The following is a 23,548-nucleotide window of genomic DNA, read 5'->3' on the forward strand; positions in this document are numbered from 1 at the left end:
GCTCGCTATTAGTGACTGCAGATGAATCCTAATTTCTCTGATGAAGTTAGTCTCGATGCTATCGTGGCATTGACACTATCTTATATAACAATGTAATAACTTATATTTTATTATGTATTTTCCAATAAATCTGATGATTTGATTTTATATAATTATGACGCGCCAGAGATGCATGCCTGGTAATGAACGCAGCCAGAAGAGAACAAAATTTCTCATGCTTCTGGCATACCAACCTCTCTCTTCCTTATGAATTGTTGATTATCTCCACCTGCCTAAGTTTTGTAAAACAAAATTAAAATTTATAATGTTTATAACAAGTTTTTATTGTTTTCAGGAGCCTAAAATAATGGAAAACTCGATATTTTTCGACTGATTTTGCAACATTTTTATATGAATGTTGCGTTTCTAAGTATTCCACGAGGAGTCATGCGTGATTGACAGAAGCGTAATCTATACATGTTTAAGAATCTCATGTTTCAGCAAGTTGTCAAAAAATGTTGCGGAAAATAATTAAATTAAAGAATTTTTTCACACCTGCTGTTATTTAAGATTTTAGATTACTCCATTTCAGTTAAGATATAGTTGTACTTGCAAGCAGCATACGTGGAGTGGTGTAGCCTGTGCTACCATGCTTTTGAGCCCAAGCTGCATCAAAACAAAAGTGTGCATAGTAAGAGGATTTGTCTTATATCGTCTGTTTCCTTTACAGATATGCATGAAACAAGTTTATTTGGTATTCCCTCGAGTGAAATGTATTAAAGTGTAGGTTCAAAATGTGAGCCAAGAAGATTCGAGATTAAATGAAAAACACCAGGCTGTAGGTACGAGTTTGGGTAGACATGATTTTATTAATTGCATGTAGACACCCAAGTGTAATTGCCAATTGGTTTACACCAGACACAGTTTGTATAATTCATAAGAGTCACATGTGTAGAAACTCACTCTAATATATAAAGTACATTTCCGAGCAATGATTGAGTGTGCTACATATTGTGAAGAACATTTTGCTCAAAAGCAGTGGATATGTAGAATAATGTATATGTGCCATCTGCTGCCTATACTATACTGTCTAAACTATACAGCGTATTTATCTGTGATTTGCCGACTTGTTGAGTGTGATCTCTACTTGTTTATTGTAAGCAGGATACTCAAGTGCTTAGCGCTGTTGAGCCCTATGAACTTGCTGAGGTGTCACTGAGTCTAATAGTAAGGAGTGCTTGACAGATGGAGAGACATCTAACAGATAGTAGACATAATTTGAACCTTCAGACTTCTTTATACAATACTTCACATTGACACCACACTTGAGCATCTATCTATATATATATTTCTCAGAGTATGTCCGTATGTATGTCATATGTATGCCTGCATTCCGGCTATAACTATTATTAGAATAACTGTAGCTGGACAACAATGCTGACACAATGTCATGGAGTACCGTCATTGGAAGCCTAGCAGCTTACTGCAATTTTCCATTAGCAATGTGCCAGGCTAACAGCTTAAAAGTTAAAGTTGTTTAACAAAGTTTTAAAACCTTTACAGTTGTTATCATTTTTCTCTTAATTTATTTAAACTACACGAAACACTTCTCTCATGATATGATGTTTGAAAGTTAGAATAGTAAATGTTGTTATATGTTAAATACAAATCAATTTTCTGTCCAGACTTTTTTATTACCTGGCCAACGCGGGGTAGCACAGCTAGTAATTTCATAAAGATCCATTTGTAGTTGGTTTTTGCTCTAAATCACTGGCTGTTTCACCAACTCAATACGGTGTCCAGAAGCAACAACAAAAACAACAAACTTCGAGTACCAGGCAACTGTAATCTATGTTAATAAATCCCATTTCGTTAGTGTGTGTGTCTGCCTGTCTACATGTGTGCGTGTGTGTGTGTGCATGTGCGTGTGTATGTGCGTGTCTGCATGCGTGTGTGTGCATGTGCGTGTCTGTATGTGCGTGTCTGCATGCGTGTGTCTGCATGTGCGTGCGTGTGTGTGTCTGCCTGTCTACATGTGTGCATGTGTGTGTGCATGTGCGTGTCTGTATGTGCGTGTGTGTGTGCATGTGCGTGTCTGTATGTGCGTGTCTGCATGCGTGTGTCTGCATGTGCGTGCGTGTGTGTGTGCCTGTCCATCTGTGGGTATATGTCTTCCTGTGTGTCTCTTACACTGCGTAAATGCTGTGAGTTTCCAAATTTGTTTCTGATTTGTGCTTATGCTCCGTGCATCCTGTCAGGTTGCTAAAATTACTGGGTTTCAAAACTTTATCTGGCTCGTGAAAACCAGCTTCTTAAACTCTCACTAGCGGGCATCTGGTTGAAAATGGAAGAAATCTCGAGTTTACAGCAATTACTGGAAAAAACTTGATTTGTTTAACAGTTCTTCTCCAGTCCACTTTGGTGGTGAGAAGGTAACGCAAAATATAATATTCATTTTGATGCTAAGCGCTTGCCAAAGTTAAAAATGTTATGTGTATAACCTGGTCTAGTTTCCAAGTGTCAGATAGCTCTTGCAAGCTTTCCTCACAGACCCATAATGTTAAGAGCAAATGTTACATCAAACATTCTCAATTAATTTGAACAGCTTTGTAATGAGTTGTCTGTGGAATTTCACAAGCTGTCTAGAGATGCTGGAGGAAGTGTCTTCAATAGACCCTAATAGAAGTATGCAACAGTTATTATAAGTATACGGCTGTTAATAAAAGTATACGGCTGTTAATAGAAGTATACAACAGTTAATGGAAGTATACAACAGTTAATAGAAGTATACGACTGTTAATAAAAGTATACAACTGTTAATAGAAGTATACAGCTGTTAATAGAAGTATACAACTGTTAATAGAAGTATACAACTTTTAATAAAAGTATGCAACAGTTAATAGAAGTATACAGCTGTTAATAGAAGTATACAGCTGTTAATAGAACTATACAACTGTTAATAGAAGTATACAGCTGTTAATAGAAGTATACAACAGTTAATAGAAGTATGCAACTGTTGCCATCTCACAGATACTCAGCAGCTGTGAAATGTTAGCTTCTCAAAATAGCTTAGAGATTCATAATAACAATCGTCAATCTTTTCCACATCGTTTCACATTTATGCAATGATTTTTGAAACTTCTAGAGGCTAAAGAATGTAATGTGAGTTTGAATTGAAATTCTTAATGTAACACTCAAGTTTGTAATTATACACCCTATTTCATGCCCGATGTGAGCGGCTCATGTTAGTCATCTATATTTGTACAACTTTGCTTGATGCATCCCGCTATTTTATCATAAAAAGAGTAGATTATATCTCACATGCCATACATACATCTTTTGCGCTAGAGTCATCTCAGAAAGTAACCTGTATTACTCCATATCCTACTTAACCTAACTGTAAATTATAGCATTCATTGCGATGAACTCTCAGGCTCATTGTGTTAGAATCACAGGCTAGTTATCGTACCTCCATAATGTAAAGAGCACCTGTTATAACCTTTTCATGAATACCTGCATGCATTCTTTCACATGATATGCATAAAACCTGCAGCCCTTGCAGAGTAAGACTGTGTACTAAGGCTGTGACTGCTAGCAACACGCTGGAATCAGCTGTCTGCTGAGATTCAGCAATGATTTTTCTTTTTACTGGCACATTAAATCGAGACAATGACATCGACTAGAGTACAGGTTGATTGTTTTGTTTGATAAAGATTTGATCATTAGTTAATTGGAAAACTACTTCAAAAAAACAAAGCATCACGAGATTAGCCAGTCTTGCTCTGCTAATATAGTGCATATGCATGCGAAAGTAATTCGATGTCTATGTCTATGTGTGCTGATTGCTATATGACCCTATTAAGGTGAGATCCTGCACCGCTTCACGTAATGTGATATTCTATGCACAAATTGTTTTATCCATATGATGGGCTACTTGCCAGAGTATATGGTCGCATTCAATAGAAACAGTATTATTACCAGAAGCCCAAAAACATCCTTTAAATTGAAAAAACGATTTACATAGCATGTATTATGCAATGGAGACAAAGCACTCGATGGGGTGCGGTGAATAAAATTACGTGTCACGGTATGTGTTGGAGAGGAAAATATGACATACCATGCAAAGGATTATACCATACAGCCGGTCATCACAGAATAATATGTGCTGCATTTGTGGTCATAGCATGGTATATGTATGGCATAGAACAGTAAGCATACAAGAAATCTCATGCATTATTAGGCAAGGCTATTTTGCAAATGCAAGAGAGGATTTTTATAATTTTTTATTATAGATTGATTATTTGTCATTCATGATTAACTAAAATAATAGATGCGCCTATTTAGATGATTCCGTTCAGTGTTGTTGCTGTAAAGGAGATGATATCATGAAACCTTCTCCATGCTCCATTCAGATTAGTGCCCTGGTTTCCCTCCATTTCTCTCTACTAGCTAGTGATTAGCTGAATGTTTTTAGGCTTTTGTTAGCAAATATAATGGCAGCCGCTGCTCTATCAAGCCATGGTTATCAAGAAAACCTTTATTATTAATATTATTTTATTAGTATTTTATCACACAATTATATATATTTAATTGGTTGCCATTTAAAAAATAAAAAAATATTTTTCTGAACTTGTATTCTTTCAATACTTCCACTCAGACAGCTGTCTGGATCAATTGGCAATCTGTTCATGCACTTTTTGAGTGAGCTTTACATATAGTTTATATGAATATAACTTATATGAATATAAATTATAGAATAAGAATCTATTATGAGACCATCTTCCTTCTGTATGTACAGAAACAAAAAATGCTGACGTTTCAATAATCATGTCAACCTGGGATGACACTGAGTATTGACAGAAAGGTCTTATATACAAAAAGAACAAATGTACACAGATATTTTCAAAAAGGCAGAATTTACAAACATCTCAGTTATTAAGCGTAGACATTGGCACAGCTACTTCGTCATTATCATCAACGGCAGCGTCAGACTCTTCCACGCAAGTCAGCAATCTGCTGTTGACGCCATGCTCATGTTTTGGATGATGCCCTCCATTCATAGTAGACATTTCGCCATCAACCGTACTGTTGGCTGACCCGAGACGATGTCGATTACATAAATCTGTGTCATTATTGCAAGGGTCTGTACCAGTTTTAGCAGCAGCTAGTTTACTTCTAGCAAGGCTGCCACGTTGTGAAGTCAAGCTCATTCTTGTTGTTCTTGTGCTGTTCGTGAAAGTACCAGTTTTAGTAGAAATAGAAAGAAGTTTTTTCTCACAAAATGGTTTACATAGTAAATCTTTTAGCTGATTTCGAAATATTTTTCCTGTGGCGACATAAATAAAAAAGTTGGCTACGTAGTGCGACATGCCTAAATTCTGAATTAAAATTTTGGCTTTCCAGTAATTGAAGAAGGAATCCCAGTCAGAGTTTGATCTCAGCTCATCTTCGGTTGGACAGAACTCTGTGATATTACCATAACTTCTATAAAGGGCATAAATGACTGTCACAGGCAGCAGGGTAAAGATAAGGTAGAAGGAAACTCCGAGCAGCATCAGTGTTGTCGAGCGACGATCAATGCTGTTGGTTTGTCTGTTCTTTCTTTCAAGATTTGATATTTTTCGTACTTCAATGATGACGAGTATGTTCAATAGAAGGACAGTGAGGGGCACAACTGCGGATATAAGTGCCTCTATTGTCCATGTTGTAACTGTCCAAGCCTTTTCATTGAGTTCTTCTCGCAACATACACACCATTATCTGATTATCGTTGTACTTGGCAGTCCAAAAGTAAGCTTGAACTCCATTTAAGGTAAAGCAGAAAAGCACTAGTCCAAGTATCACAAGAATAGTTGCACGGATATTACTCGTGCTAAAGAAGCTTGTACGAAAAGGATGGCAGACCGATATATAACGCTCTATGGTGAAGGCAAGCACGAGAATAGGTGATAGATGCTGCACAGACATGTATAACACAGCATAGATTTCACAGACCACCGGTCTGTCCAACACTACTTTGTCGTATGAAAAGTTCACTTCATATAAAATGTTCAAGGGAAGAAAAATGAGGTCGGAAATGGCCAGCGCTGCGAGGTAACAACCAGAGCTGTGTCTCATTTTAGGCTGGAGCCAAACGAAAAGTGCAAGAATATTCCCAAATATTCCGATTATCCACCAGCATGGTGGAAGTATGTAGCTAATAGTTACAAAGGCCGGAATGTGTTGAGTTAAAAACTCTATATGTGTGACGTTACAGGTCGAAGTCATGACTTCGTCGTTCTCGAGGGTTGGAAAACTGTCATTACTCATCATTGAGGTGGTCATCTACCTGCAAAAAGTTATAGCAGCCAGTGACTTTTCTGATTAAAAATTGTTAGCTGATGTTTAATCAGACAATTACACCGGTTGAATCTGGCTGTTGATTAATAATGGTGGTCCAACTTGCTGATGCAAATCTATAAAAACGTATTGATACTGCGCACTTATTTGTATGGAAAAGTAAAGTTGCATAAAGAGGCTTCCAAAATGAACTTAAAGATAAACCTCTATTCTACTGTTTTGCTATAAAGTGAAAAGTTGTCAAATGGAGTCAACTAATGTGCAGTTATTTGAGACAGTCGATAGATTGAATAATCACAATAAGTTGATAACTTATGAAGCAAAGAGCTATTCTTATAGGAGAGCGGGTTATTTTTAGTAGAAGAAATAAAATAATTGGGTCGACTAGTTGTAATAATCTCAATAAAGGAGTTATTAGGTAGACTTGCTCTTAGTAACCCTAGCAAGATATAATCTATTTATAGCTCTACCTAGTTAGCTGCTGCCTTTACTTTTTGCCCCATAATCCTTAAAACTCCGTGAGTGATTGTAACTAATGAATAATTGAATGGCACTTACTGCCACTTCAGTAATAGTGCTCAGAAAACCTAATGCAATTATCTCCTGGCATTTTATAGAGAGCTCCACTGAGTTTCAACTTTTCTAAACTAGGTCAAGTTTACTAAATCGGGTCAAATTTTCTAAATCGGGCCAAGTTTTCCTTATTGAGTACAGATATGTAAATTTTCAAAAGAAATCAATCCACCTGGAGAGACTAATCATAGAGACTTCATTAAAAACTCAGTTGACATTCGATAAAATGGTGAAATCTTAACCAACTGGGAGATGATGATTATTTTAGCTAATCGCACTGACTATCGGATTTTGAATGCGCGTAGCTGCAACAAAATTGATTAAGCGTGTTAGTCGATCATCACACGCCTTGATGGGTTCATGCGAAGCTTTTACAGGATAAAAGGCATTATGGCAGTCAAATGAATTAGCATTTTAATAAAGCTTAAAGTGCGGTCTATTCACCTTCTAATGCAACCGATATAAAATATCAACTACTTAAATCAGTTGGCTTACCTGACTGCATATCTATAAGGGTGCAAAGACTGGCCAAGTTATAAATTAAGCATTTTAGTACTTGCTTATGTAATTAAAGAAATTAATTTTTGATAAACAATTAATCTGCCAAAATATTTAGTTATAGTATAGTTACAATTATAGTTATACGAGTTATAATAGTTATAATAAAATAACCAATACATTTTTAACAAGTAGAATTGTGTTGTCAAAAGCAGAACAATGTTTATGAGTTTAACGCAAAGCTTGATTATATATTATGTTTTGCATTAAAATTGGTTTCAAAATCAAAAATTTTTTGTGTTCAAATGCAGCAGCTAGTTTAGTATTGAATTAAAAAGTTAAAACTTAAATTTAAAATGAGAAAATTAAAAATAAGTAATACTTGTGTATAAGCATCTAACAGCCATAGAAATATCAAAAGAAAATCAGTAGAAATAACCCTCTTTTCTTATTACCCAGTGACCATATGCTAATTTACTCTTTATATCAAATTAAAACCACCACAAAAATATGTGTGTCTTTGGTGTTTTGGTTAGCATGAAAGGTAAGTTTTTGGTGAGTACCTCTATGTTACTAAGCAGGGATTGATGAATCACATAGTTTTGTCTTATACCGGAGCAAGCGAATACGTTGTTAACCGTCTCCTCCAATCAATGGCCTAATATTCGTAGAACAAAGGCTAGTTTTCTATAGGGGGACATTACTAGTTTTATTAAATTAATTACTAAAATTATCCAAGTCCTTTGGGTCTTCTCTTTGATGAGTTAATGTCCATAGAAGAGGCTTAACGTTATTAGTCTTAATTGGAACTCCCAGTTAGACTCTGTAACATTTCTTATCAGTTTTTCATTGCTCCGGGAATGCTGCCGAGAATGCTGCCAAGAATGCTGCCGAGAATGCTGCCGAGAATGCTGCTATATCTCCTACCTCTCTTCAATATCATGTGCACTCACATCTGCTACGACTGACACTGCTGAACAAAATTCAAGCTTCATAACATCCTTTTTTGTTCGCTTTAATTCTGATAGCCAATACATGAACAAGTTTGGTAACTTACCTCGCTTATAGAGATGGCTTGTTTTATTAAAAAATTCCATAGAAAGTAAAAAGAAGGCTTCTTATTTCAATGCAGATACAAAATAGGAGAGTCCGTCTAGTTTCTTCAGCATGGCTCGAATATATGACCAGCTGCTGTACAAGGCAATGCATTATATTCACATAACATTATCGATACTCAATTATCAGCTTTGTCCAATCAGAAGATAGTCTGGAGACAAACTAATTATGAATGAGCACGAGTCGGCACGCTTGGCTACCAAGATACAGGTATATTAACCAAAATGATGATAGCATACTAAATAAAAAACTCATTGGTAATGTCTATATATATACATATGTATACATATATATGTATATATATATAGATCTTATAAAAAGTATATATACACATATATTTATATATATATATATATATATATATATATATATATACATTATACATACTTTATACATTTTATTAATGGATATATACATTAATAAAAAGTTTTATTAATGTACAAATTGCTAACTTATAAGCTTATATTATGTCAATCTGATTGTTTCATGACAGCAAAAAAATATATATATATATTTATTATATATATGTATATATATATATTTTTTTGCTGTCATGAAACAATTAGATTGACATAATATAAGCTTATAAGTTAGCAATTTGTACATTAATAAAACTTTTTATAATATTTTGGCTTTACAATGTTTTCCGAGTTTATTTGCAAACAAACATAATAATTAAAGAAAAGACTTGCCTAAATTATATTTTAGCAGATTTCTGTAAGACCCTGATAAGCGTGAACAAGACCATCTGCAGCAATTTGTGTGCAACCCTGCTCTTTCATAAACATAAACAATGCCTTGGCAATGAATGACTCAGTCCTTTGATACAAGCTATAGATTGGCTGAGCAATTTACTATGTTTGTCCCTAACTATTGTTTCCTATGCTCTTGTCCACCAGTTTATAAGCAGATGAAATGTAAGCAATTAATGCTTATATTATTAGAGGACAGCATGCAGCTGACACTATAATAAACCAGAGCATCCACTTTTATATTATAATAGTATGCGTACTAGGTGCACATTGCTACAAAGGTCAGGTAAAATTGGTGAGTCAACCTTTGAGCTCGGTGTCTCACACTTGAATCAAACAACAGGCTCTGTAAAGAATGCCGATGAGAAACAACCGGTCAACAGGGCAGTTTGTGAAGCTGAGAGCTCATGTCAAGTGGCTAGCGTGACCTCTTCTTTACATGCTAAAAGCTTATACCAAGCACGTATCGAAATACTGCGAAATGTTTGTTCAAGAAAGTTCATCATCACTCTATGAGTGAACATTTTATGAGTACTCACTTCTTGAGTGAACACTCTATGAAAAGGAGTGGCTATCAGTGAGCTCTCTGTGAACAAATACTCTATGAATGATCATTTAGACAAACTTGAAGCTCAGCTATGCTATTAAATAAATATGAAATCAGAGTGTTTCTTGTTTTTTCACTTCTCCTCCTCCGTGCTTGACTCTATTTTCTTGCCTTACCTTCACCTCAACTATCTTTGCTACTGCGATCATTTGATCTTTGTTATTTTGTTCACTACTTCGCTAGTGCAGACTGAATCTCCTAAAAAAAGCCGATTACTACATCAGACAGATTACTACATCAGACACAGCAAAATATTTCTGCAATACATACCAGCATTTGATGATCTGTCTACATGCTTGTTGTATATAATACATTGACTGTTAGTTCTGTTAGTTATAATTTTTGTGAATGGGCTTCTGGTGTATGTTTATGTCTTCATTTATGTCTTCATTTATGGCTAACTCAAAGTTGATGTCAATGTGGCCGTCTATGTATGTCTATGCGGACATCTTTGTTTGTGCCAATTCCTATACACCGCAACGCTTACACTCTTGATATATCACATCATGTCATTCAGCGTCTGATTACAAGGACGCTAAATGAATGATAGTATTTGCTATTTAGGAGTCAACTTATGATAACTGGTGTTAACATAGGCTTACTGGGCCAATAAAGGAAACAGGATGCAAGTGCTACACATCTACAGTCAATGATGATAGTTAAGTGAATAGAAATAGTACAACAAGGATTAACAGTTGGTACCACAATTATTATTATTATTATTATTATTGCTATTATTGTCCTTGTTGATTTCCTCAGCATTTCAGCCAATGATACGTTGGCATCGGGCTAGGGGTATCCAGCACCTGGGATATCCCTAACCTGGGATATCCAGCACCTTTCTCAGTATCCTCGCTGATCATAGTAAGGCAGAGAATTGTACTCTATCTACTTCCTTCTTCTCCTTGTCCAGCAGCTGCATTTGCTCGTGCAGGTTTACCACTGCTCCCAGTGCTCCCACGATGGAGATTATTATTATTATTATTATTATTATTTATATTCAACCAAGAATATGCATTTGCATTTAGAAATGTTTATAGAATTAGTAACTGAAAGTGTTTGTTTGTGGGATATATGCAGTTAGTATATCTAAACTGCTGATTAAAGAAAACTTTATATTAAAAATAAAATTTCCGGGAAATAAAATAGTAATAATCTAGTTAAAAATGAAATATATTTAGCTAGAGGTCACTACAAATCTGTAGAGAGCCTCTACGAGAAACAGATTTGTAGGGAAATCTAGGGACATATTTTTCCTTTTACTCATATTATTATTATAAATATATATATAGGTATAATATTATTATCTATATATAATACATATATTATATTATATATATATTTATATATACTTATTAATATATATTATATATGTTTATACATCATATATACATAAGGAAAAGGTATATGTATATAAGATATATATATCTATTGTTGCTAAAAACTGAGTTTTACAAAAAATAATAAAGAAAAAGCATTCAATTTACTAAATATAGAGTGAATCATATTATAATATAGTATACAGAGAATACTATAATGAATACTGTTAGTCAATTCATGATCAATTTACTTCAGAAAGATATATATCTTCTCTCATCATGCGGTAACACGATAGTCTCAAATCAATGATGATATGTCTCTGGCCATAGGCTATGTTTGATAATAAAATTCTTACGATGCAACCTCACAGGAATTCATAAATTTATTAGAAAAATATTGAAAAATTTATTACTACTCCTCAAATGTCACAAGAAACTATATTTTTTTACATTTGCTGTTATAGACATCAACTCCTGATGAAAGCCACAAGTCATGTTGTCTTATCTGGATCGCCATGCGTTATGCGCTATAAAACCTAAGCAATGTCATAAAAACAAGAAGAGCGTATCCCATATAGCAGGTGTAAAAGACTTGACCGGCCCAAGCTCTTAGATATATCATACACACCGCATACATTCTCTACACATCATTAACTCACTAATAGCTGCACCGATCTCACCATCTCTAACCTTCGGATCCCGCTGAGTGTTTTGTGATTATTTTTATTGCATTTCAACATATTTATAGGTTTACTAATCCTGTGACAGAGTTTATCGAAACATAAAAACTGCTCAATTGTTAAGTTCTGTGGAGCCGATGTAAGTTTATCCTTCCTTGTCTTTGTCTTCCTAACAGCCCAAAGTACTTCAGCGGATACCCAAAAAATTTATGTGATCCAGCACATTGACCGAAGTGTCATTGCTAGTCCATCACCCCAAACAACCAGATTAATAAAAAAGGGAATTTGAGAGACAGAATCTTTTCAAAACAAATGTGGACATATTTTCATTTGCTAACATTTAATACTTGTTGTTGCCAGACGACTGCGTGTATTCATGGTAACAAGTAACATATAAATAAGTTACTAAACTCAACTATATTGTCTGTATTTGTCCGCCTCAAGTGCTTTTTGAGCGATAACGTCATATCTGAAGTATTAATTTTAATAACTCTAACAATATTAGCGAAAGACCTGCTGCTTTCAAGATGAATAAGTAAAGGCGCTTACATCACATAGACTAGCGGGTAATTAGTAAAAGTGCTGCCGCCTGTATACAAGTGGAAGGCGGCGCCTTAAAGTTGAGGCAATGCATAAGTTTGTCTAAGGAGCTCGTCATACAGCATACTCTGTGTTAAGGCTGGTGTTTCGTATGAGCCAGCCAACAGCTGGTCACTAGAGCTCAATGTTAACCAGAACTGACCCAGCTCAATGAATTAGTGTAATATTTTTAATTTCCCGTTGTGCTGAACTAGCAAAATAATCTTGGTGACTTCATGACTTCAAAAATTAAAAAATATAGCTGAGTGTTAGAAAGCTACAAATCAGAAGTCTTTTTACCATCTTGTTGGTGAAGGTATGTTACTTGTTCATAGGCAAATACGCTCCAATCTTTACTATAATAACAGCCGTTTTGTCCGTTTGTTCGAAACCACGCTGAAAGCGCCAGGAGAAATGTTTGGACCACAGGGAGTCGATTACAGATAATCGAATCCAAAACCAAGCGCACTATCTCTGCACCACTCGATCAATTTTCCATATCTTAGAATAATTGTGTATATACTTATTACACACGACAATCTCTCACAGTGCACGGACTAATGCTAGTACTAGTACTAATGACAGTGCATTTAAAAGGCTGCAGTAAGATTATTATGCAAGAATAACTTAATACTAGAGCATTTCTATCACATCTTTGCTGCTCATCTCAAGATCAAAGTTTTCCTATCAGAAATTAGATGAGAAAATCTACAAAATATGTTGTTTCAAAATAGTTTTATGGTATAAACTACAAACATTATGCGAGTGGTGACACCTAAACTATGCATAATTAAGAACAAAATATTTATAGCGGTGATGGCTGCGTGGTATGTGAAAGAATAAGCTTAGAGAAAACCCAACCTCAAGTTTGAAATATCTTTTCTCATTTCAACAGTGAAGCTTAACTTTACTTAAATGAAAACTATCTTAAACTGAATATGTTTCTTATCACACCCAATTTATTATTATTATAATTCTTTTAGTTCAATGAGAAGTAATATAACATTTAGCATAAGCTCTCTCTGTCTCTCGGCAGCTTATTACTTCCAACAGCTAAAATCATCACCTAGTAAAGGAGCTGGGCAGATAACTTGGATGTTATTATGATTATTGCTAAAGAAGAATGCATCGCGACACTTACTATTATAGCCGAGTGAGAACAGCTCTCGAATGTACGCACTGTTTTGATTCCGCGTTTGGTGGGAAACTCACAATTCTTACTCTCTGAATATTAGCACTAGTGATAGCAATACAAGTTTGGCAGTGGGCAGCATGTCTATCCTTTCTGTCTGATGAGATAATTACTAAGTCTCTAAGCATGTCAGTGTTTATGTATTGTGCAGGAGCATATACATGGAGATTTTAATGTTTTAAAAATCAGTGAACTTTTGCATCTAAAACTAAGCAATAATATTAAGCAAATATTGAAATTTTCACCAACACGTAATGAGGAGAAACGTAATTTTGAAAGAGAAATCAACTTCACACATATTTTTTCAGCTACATGTCTTCTACAACCTCCAAAACAGTTTTACTCTTAAGTTTAACAGTCGATCGATCTATCACTTGTAGTCATGAGACAAAATTGTTTGGATTTGTTTTGACAGATCGACTCTCTTGGAGTAATCGTGTCAACACTATTTGTAATAAGGTCACAAAGTCATTGACTCTGCTCCAGTTTTGCAGGCCATACATAAACTCAAAATCTGCCATTGCATTTTATTATCAGTTTATATTCTGCCATATTAGTTATGGTATTCATATTTTCTAATCTAGCTCCAAGATATGTCACAAAGGATTTATTTTTTGTTACAAAAAAGAGCATTTCGACTAATTGTTAATCTGCATTATATTCCTGCATATATTGTTCCAACGAATGATTATTCCAAATCTTCTTACTCTGCTTATGCTATATGTTTATTTTACTTCAAGGTTTCAAGATTTTTCATGGTTTGTGTCTTTGGTTTTTACATGACAGTTACAGGTTCTCAACTCATTTCATCTTACTTGATATGAACAAATTGCATACAATCACTAACAATTATTTTGAAAATATTATTGCCAGCTGCTTTAACAATCCTCCACCTAATATCCGTTCTCTTAGCAGAGAAAAGTATTTTAAACACTATTTGTCAAACTATATATTCGATTTTAATGGCAAACCGTTGCCTTTTTTTGTTTTGTTATTGTTGCATGGACTAATTTAAAAAACATTTCTATTTTTGAAATGAAATTATCGCCAATAAAGTACTATATAAATATTCTACAAACCAAAATGTTAGCAACTATTTCTAGACAAAACGGTCCGCCAAGTTCAGCCAACAGCTGCCAGTAAATTATTATCTTGTCTAACTGCGTCAAGCACTTTGAGATTAATATAAAGATGAATGAGTGAGATAGATGAATAATATATCTTTATGTAGAATACCATGAAGGCTACTGCAAGGCGCATGACGCTGAGAATAGAGCGGCGCGCATCTGCCAGCTATGTATAGAAGTGTATTTGGCAAGTACGCCTGTCTATCTATTGTGTATAATAATACAAATATAATGTGGAGTAGCAAGAGCTTCCTTCCCAATGCTCCCCTCATCATCACTAGTTTCAATGCACTAAAATAGCATAAAGATAATAAGTTAGGAATGTAGCTGAGTTTCATGGAGGCAGAAAACTAGAGGGACGTCGAGTTGTTACCCTTAAGTTACTTGTAAGCAAATTGTAGGAAGAATGATGCTTTGTGTTGCAAAGGTAACAATTTTCGCTGTATATGTTAAACTCGGCTTGCTATGCATTCTTCACATACTGTGCATAATATTATATAGGTTTATCTAGAAAGTACTGTTAGATATTATATAATTACATAACAGCGTCTGAACAATCGATGATTCGGCGAAATTCAAATTAACCAAGTCATGCTACAGGAACCAAAGGGAAATAACATAGTCTCATCTGTTACAACAATGTTCATGCCATATTCGTTAAATAATCCCGTAATTAATGCTGGCGTAATTAAAGTTTCTAATTTGTATTTTAAATTGGTGAAACTCATATTTCTAATTTTGATTATGACAGGTTGTAATGAAGCTGTAGAAAGTTCTAGAAAGAGCAGAGAGAAAAACAAGGGTCACTATCCTTGTAACTTCTCTGTGTTTGTCATTACTGATGTTCGTGTACCAGCAACAGGCAGACCGTTCTGTAAGAGAAGATACAGAGTACAAGTAAATATTTTAAGTTTTTATATGTCACAGATAAGATCATCGACATATGTCACAAGTTTCTGATATGAGAAAATTTCCAAACACAAATTATACAGAAATATGATTATCCCTAACAACCTGACACACTTGATTAAGTTTGTTTTGCTTTAAAAAAGTCATTTCTGTAAACCTTGAACAACTTGTTGCTAGCTATAAATGTTTCTTTAATTATTTTTTCTAAGTTGGCTGGCGACAAAAAAGTGACTTAAATACTAAAACAAATTCTGTCTACAAACTTGCTCGCAAAACTCTTGATGTTCAAAAACGTGTAAATTACGCATTTTCAGTATTTTTGAAACATATTAATGCTTTATTGCGACAACATTAAGAATCAATTTGATGTTGGACATCTACGGAAAGACGTCTTAAATTTCTCAGACAGACAATTCTACCCGCACCAGCGGTAGATCTAAAGTTGTGAAGCGGATGCTGGATGGTAGGCAGACAACCTATAGAGCTGGCAGCACTATAACGTTGGCAGCGTAAACATGAGTTCAAACAGCTGCAGCTAAATTATAACAAGATTCTCAGGTGCTGCAGCAATTGTACTAAACAGAAAGAATGACAGTTGCGCTTAGAGATTGAATTTTTCTATTCATAGCTGTTATGTAACAGCTGGTGAGTATATCTATTACTTCACTAGACTATACTGTTTTTAGCTAGAATCTAGCGGAAAGGGCATTAGGAGATTATATAAGTGAGCTTTATAGACAGCGTGAGCCATAAGTTTGCTGATTTATAACCACGTATTTATTGCTGACTCCATTGGGCCACAGCTTGCTGTTTTTTCTTATGGAATAATCAGTAATTTATCATATAGAGACATGCTGACACTCTGGTTATATACTGTTAGAAGAAGTGACTAAAATATATAAAAAAAAACTGAGAAAGAAAAACTAAAAAGCCGATATAATAATTAGTCCAAGTGGAGTTACCATGACACTCATAATGTGTATTAAGAGACTAGCAAAAAGCAATTAAGTCACAGGCAACAAGCAATTAAGTCACAGGCAACAAGCAATTAAGTAACAGGCAACAAGCAATTAAGTAACAGGCAACAAGCAATTAAGCCACAGGCAACAAGCAATTAAGTCACAGGCAACAAGCAATTAAGTAACAGGCAACAAGCAATTAAGTAACAGGCAACAAGCAATTAAGTAACAGGCAACAAGCAACTAAGTCAATGGCAACAAGCAATTAAGTAACAGGCAACAAGCAATTAAGTCACAGGCAACAACCACTTAAGTCACAGGCAACAAACAATTAAGTCACAGGCAACAAGCAATTAAGTCACAGGCAACAAGCAAATAAGTTACAGGAAACAAGCAATTAAGTCACAGGCAACAATCACTTAAGTCACAAGCAACAAACAATTAAGTCACAGGCAACAAGCACTTGAGTCACAAACAAAAAGCAATTAAGTCACAGGCAACAAGCAACTAAAGCCCTGGCAAAGAGTTATGAAGGCTCACATAGAGTGGCCAAAGAAAATGCCTTACGGTATAATAATCCTAAAGCTCATACAATACTAAGTAGATCTTTTAGTAGAAGAATCCTATGAGGGAGCTGGACATTCCTTCACTTCCTGTTATAGAGCAGTTGCTGGAGATAAAGTATCCTTGCTAAATGACCTGCAAAGATTGACAATTTATGATATGGCACGCAGGTCCATCTAAAGAGATGCAATGTAGTCAAGGCTAGAGTGTTTATCTGTTACAGCTCTATCCGCTTAGGCCTGCTATAAATATCAAGGACTGCATAACTAGATGTAGTACCTCTATTCTCTCTGCATAACTAGATGTAGTACCTCTATTCTCTCTGCATAACTACATGTAGTACCTCTATTCTCTCTACATAACTACATGTAGTACCTCTATTCTCTCTGCATAATTACATGTAGTGCCTCTATTCTCTCTGCATAACTACATGTAGTACCTCTATTCTCTCTGCATAACTACATGTAGTACCTCTATTCTCTCTGCATAACTACATGTAGTACTTCTATTCTCTCTACATAACTACATGTAGTACCTCTAATCTCTTTGCATAACTACATGTAGTACCTCTATTCTCTCTACATAACTACATGTAGTACCTCTATTCTTTCTGCATAACTACATGTAGTACCTCTATTCTCTTTGCATAACTACATGTAGTACCTCTATTCTCTCTACATAACTACATGTAGTACCTCTATTCTTTCTGCATAACTACATGTAGTACCTCTATTCTCTTTGCATAACTACATGTAGTACCTCTATTCTCTCTACATAACTACATGTAGTACCTCTATTCTTTCTGCATAACTACATGTAGTACCTCTATTCTCTCTGCATAACTACATGTAGTACCTCTATTCTTTTATAAGCCAGTAATAGAGAAACAACATTCATCAAATGTTGACTGTACTTTTAAATCGCTGACTGCTCGTGCTACTTTATTGGTGAGAAAAACGTTAATAGACTGTTATGGCTCTCAGTGGCTTCAAACTAAATAATAAAAATGTTTGCTAAATTAATTTCTTAGATTGATTTATTGTTTAAACTAAATAATAGTACTCACGATAAAGGTCAGAGGTCAGAGGTTCTTCATACAAACCTGACAGTTGGTCGCATGTTCATCCTTTCCATCTTCTCTGTCTGATGAGAATATTATTAGGTCTTTAAGCAAGTCAATGCATTTATGTCTTGTGTGAGAATTGATTTAAATATTCTAAAAACCAGTGCACTTTTGCATATGAAACTACACAACAATATTGAGCAAATGAGGAAATTTTAGTCAAAATTCTGTCAAGATATTTTGATACCCATATGGTAGACAACAACATATCTGTTGATGCCAATTTTGATACCAAAACTTAGACCACACGCACTACTCCTTCATGGCTGTACACAAGCTGTTACTTTCTACAATTCGTTGACTTGTCAAGTATAATCTCTACTTGTTAATTACAAGCAAAGCAGAACAGGAGGAGGTCTCCATTGTATCATGGAGTGTTATAACCTGACCGTATATCTCTAAGTCTGATGCCAGGGAAACCTTGATGACCAGAAGAACACCGAACTGCCTGTCTTTTGGCTGAGAGTGTCACCGACATCACGAGTAGGTAAGCATAAATGTCTTATTCTGTATTCCATAGTAATTATTAACATTTGTAAAAACAACTGAACTGTAAGCCAACTTCACGAGATGTTAGATCTTGCAATGCAAAGCCTGTGAACCACAGACTACGCCAAAGAACGGTCTAGTTAAACTTAGCATGAGATGAAAGGTTAAAGAACATACCAGTTATGTAGGTAATTGTGTTATAAAGCGCTAACGAACATCAGTCATGTAGGTGCTTGTGTGTTAATGTATTAAATAACATGCCAGTTATGTAGGTGATTATCTGATAAAGTGTTAAAGAATATCCCAGTTACATGTATATAGGTGCTTGCGTGAAAAAGTGCTAAAGAACATGCTATTTATGTAGGTGTTTGTGTGGTAGTGTTAAAGAACATCCCTGTTATGTAGATGCTTTTGTGGTGAGGTGTTAAAGAGCATCCCAGTTATGTAGGCGCTTGTATGATCAATGATATAAAATCCCTTAGGTGGGGGTTTTATATCATTGGTGTGATGGATCCATTCTCTAGAGAATGTAAAGAATGCAATATAAAAGTGTCTACACAATCAGACAAAGTTATGGCTGCATTATTTAGCTAATAATTATGGTACTAAAATATTATTGCAGACCCTTTTTATATGAGAGCATTTTAAAATAAAATATAAATTTAGCGATTGAAATAATAACAAAATCATATCAGAATAGCTATACTTAGCAAACTCAAAATTCTTATCACATGATTATTATATTTATTATATTTATTATAAGATGTTTATGACTCCAATAGAGGTACCCATAGATGTACGAACTATAGACTCATGGTGCTTGTAGGCACTTGTAGGTTTATGTTTTTGCCGGATAAACCTTTCGTGACAGGTGTTTACACTGAGCATCTACGCCACAAGATTTTTAATAAAACTTTATAAATGATTTGTGAAAAGATTTTGGAATTAGACAGAAAAGTTGCTTTGCGCTTTGTTATTGGACAAACGACCTAAATATTTGATTTACCAGAACATTATTTGTAGTAGGCTATCTTTTTTATATAACAACATACTTTTTATGAAGTAACTCCATTCAAGTATCTATCAATACACCCAGTATAGTTTGTGTTTGAAAAGAATAGCTGCATTCGACAGGCTCAGATAGCCTTAGATTCTAACAAATTTGATAGAATTTGATGCACTGTACTAATAAAAGATTGTGTAACTTGAGGTAGGTCTTCTCCAAATCTTGAACCAATACTGAGAGATATTTGGAGTTCCGCCAACGTCCAGAACTTTCAAAAGCACTGGATCAAACGATGCATACAATAGATTCTTAAGTGGATTACTTCATGAATCATGAAGTGGAACAATTATTAGACTGAGTTCCATCCGGCGAGTAAGTCATTTATTGGCATGAAACATGCGAAAAGGAAGATAGATGAGGCCCTAAGCTGTTATGAAAGAGTAAGAGGTGCAAGCCAATTAGTGAACAAGTCAGCTGCATAAAAACATCATAACTGTAATAACAGAATTAGAATAACTTATCTTGTGCACCCATGCGATGGATAGATAGATGGATACGTGGCAGGTGCAATTAGCGGGCTTAGGGTGTGTGGGCTAACGGTGTGTCATTAAAATATCATGTAATCGCTTGACCCGGTCAACCTTGTGCATCGAATGCACCAGGACAGCAGTGTTGACTGCTACATGAGCTGACAAACATCCAACAAAACGTTTCATCATCTTTCTAGAAACAAGTTTTTAACTAACACTAAAAAACAAGTAGCAACATTCAAATGAGATATTATTTACATGAGGCTGCAACTTCCCTTATAGCTCATCTCTTTATCAGTTTAAAACAACAAATTTAGTTAAATTGAGTTTATAGAGTATTATGCGTGCTGACCATAGCATTATACCACCCTAAGTATGGAACAGACGTTAACAATACGGTGACCTTGACATTTTAGCAGGTTAAATATACCTACACAAATTTTTCACCCAAGGCGATAATTTGCCGCAATTGACAGCGATTTAAAAACAAGCACTTTTGAAAGTTTACTCACTGATTCTTTAACAACCTTGAAATGTTTTTGAAAGGAACTGTGGGTAATGCTGAGCATTGGTAGTGGGCTTCTTACGTATTTCTATCAATTACCTAATTGTGTGTGTCACGCGTTTCACTCTAATTATTTTACTGCCAATTTGGTGTACTTACACAAAGTCATTCACCGCAATCTATTTATCTATTTAGTGTTTAATTTTATTATTTCCATCGTTGAGGCTGGCTAATAGTGCTGACTCTAATTTCATCATCATCTTCTCTCAGCCTGAAAGATGTGTTCTTCTATTTGCACTACGTAGATCTCCTTCATCCGCTCTCTCGAGCCGTCAAATATAACAACTTTGAGCTGTGAGAAATAATTTACTCCATCTATAAATTTAAACTTGAACAGAAAACAGCTAAAATTATTTGGGTGTTTTCTACCAATGAGTCAAGTTTTTGAGCACTGACTTATTTCTGGTATAAATGTTCTTCAATAAAATTGCAGCTACATTTTGAAAGAAGTGTTTTGAAATATAATTTGCTTATTTTATTGCAATGGAATATTGCTATACTAAGGAGATATTGCAACAGGAAAATTGGTATTTTTCAATTGTAATGCACTTCTTCTTTAATAGATAGATAGACCCAAACCTTATTATTACCAATCAATGTAGTTCCAAGCAAATTAGACCATGAAACAAAAAATAAAATAGAAATAAAATAACGAATAATAAAGTAGAATTAACAGTAAAGTAACAGATCAATTTTAGCAACGTGATTGGCTGGTGACTAGGGTATGCTGAGATTTAGATATGATCACCCGATTGCGATTATAAAGAAAGATATGCTCATTTATATCACTTTCATTACCAGAAATAGCACCGATGCAGATAAAAATTGTTCTGTATTAAACTTCAGGCCCTCAGACCACAATGCGCGCAACAAAGGGATCAGACTCAACGTAAGTGCGTCGTAGCAAGAGGCTCATACTACGATACTGTCTACGATACTGTCATACTGCGATAAGTCTTGAGACTAACTTCAGCCATGATAAGTAAAATGAAGATGGTTGAGGTGAAGGGAGAGACGATATGTACAGTTTCAGCAGTTGTTGCTACAGCCATCATATTTGCTGTCTCAACTGCACTGGTTGTTGTCTTGCATGCGCAAGATTTTACAAGGTCGAAACAAGGTAATAGGCTAATCAAATATTATTGCTACAAGTGTAGGTTACAGATTAAAAGTTGTTCATTACCTTAGAAGCTGTCTGAGAGGTTGAGTATAGTGTACATGTACTGATGGCGGGTTATAAAGTCAGTTGAAATGTGACTTACTATTTATTGAACAAATACTATACAAACACAAGTTTTTTAGCGCCTCTTTGTTACCTATTTAATGCGATTGTTTCGTCACTTGTCAGCTGAAAAGCGCGGTTGTACGAAACAGATTTGTAGTGACTTTCATCTACACATTTCTTCTCTTACTCATATATATAAACATGTATATAAAGATCCCATTTATATATATAAGATATATAATATATATAAGATATACAATATGCATATAGGGCCTACACATATTTACATGTATATCCAGTTGTATATTGTGATTCTATATAAAAATATAATTATACACATAATATGCCATGTATCTATATATAAAAATCTCAAAGTCTATCGTTCGGTGTCCAGATATAGTTATTAACATCTAGGAATGAAAGATTTAATTCGTGCTGGAATTAATCTTGGAACCTCCCATCCTTACCAATTGAGCTGCGCGAGATGCAATGATTCATTAGGCATTATGAGTCTTTATGTCGGCTAAAATACGCATGACACTCTGGATTACGCAGCACTTTAAAGCTTGCTCTCACGGCTCTTATTAGTAAGTTTAGCGATACGGGTGGTAGTGCACTCAAATTAGCCATTGGCAATGTGCAAGTCTAATGGCAAGTGGCAGGTAACTACATTACCTGTCACTGTTTACAAGCTGTTTTTTAATACTCGTGCAATGCTGATAATTTTGCTAGAACAAATATATAAATAAATTCACACCGAAGATTACCTGAAAACACCGTAATTACTGAATTTTAAGAATTATAGCAGAATATTAAGAATTTTAGCAGCGCTTTTGCATTTAAAATTAAAACGTTTGATTCTACAACTATTGAATGATATATTAGCAGCAGAGTTTAATATTGGACAGGTCTGAGTCTGGCTAACATAGAGAGAGACAGCAGCAGCAACCTGCAAGTACACAGCAGTAGAGAGGAAGTGGAGGCAGCTGAGCATGATGGAGAGCTCAATGAACGGTTAGATGATCCATGGAAAGGTTCACAAGATGATACTGTAGATGTAGACTATGCCAAAGGTGGTAATTTTGTTGCTGTATTTTGAAGAAACTCGTTCTGTTATCGCTGATTGGTTAGTTCTGGCTGTTGGCTACAGGGGAAGACAACTCGCGAGTGGCAGTAGTTGTGGATGTTTTACAGATTTGTTTAACAAAGACTGTGTAATATGCTAGGAGTCATTGTGAGTACAAATGAGATTGCCAAAAGTAACTTAAAATTTCGTTACATTTACTGTTTTATTTTATATATATAATAATTAGGAGGAGTTTTAGAAGACAGTGACAATAAGAAGCAATGACTGGTTTATAGTATGTAGTTGTATGTACTACTAGTTGTGCTGATGTCATATAAAACCAACTGATGTA

General features: G+C 35.0%; 1 protein-coding gene across 1 annotated transcript; it reads right to left on the bottom strand.

Annotated features, from left to right (window-relative positions):
* Window positions 1-4,907: 4,907 nt before the first annotated feature.
* LOC137390866 (probable G-protein coupled receptor 139) lies at window positions 4,908-6,110 on the bottom strand. The gene has a single exon (XM_068077185.1). It carries the CDS (start codon window positions 6,093-6,095, stop codon window positions 4,908-4,910), a length of 1,188 nt encoding a protein of 395 aa, XP_067933286.1. The 5' UTR covers window positions 6,096-6,110.
* Window positions 6,111-23,548: the final 17,438 nt, after the last annotated feature.

The sequence above is a fragment of the Watersipora subatra genome, chromosome 1 (assembly GCF_963576615.1).
Source record: "Watersipora subatra chromosome 1, tzWatSuba1.1, whole genome shotgun sequence".
NCBI classification, from domain to species: domain Eukaryota; kingdom Metazoa; phylum Bryozoa; class Gymnolaemata; order Cheilostomatida; family Watersiporidae; genus Watersipora; species Watersipora subatra.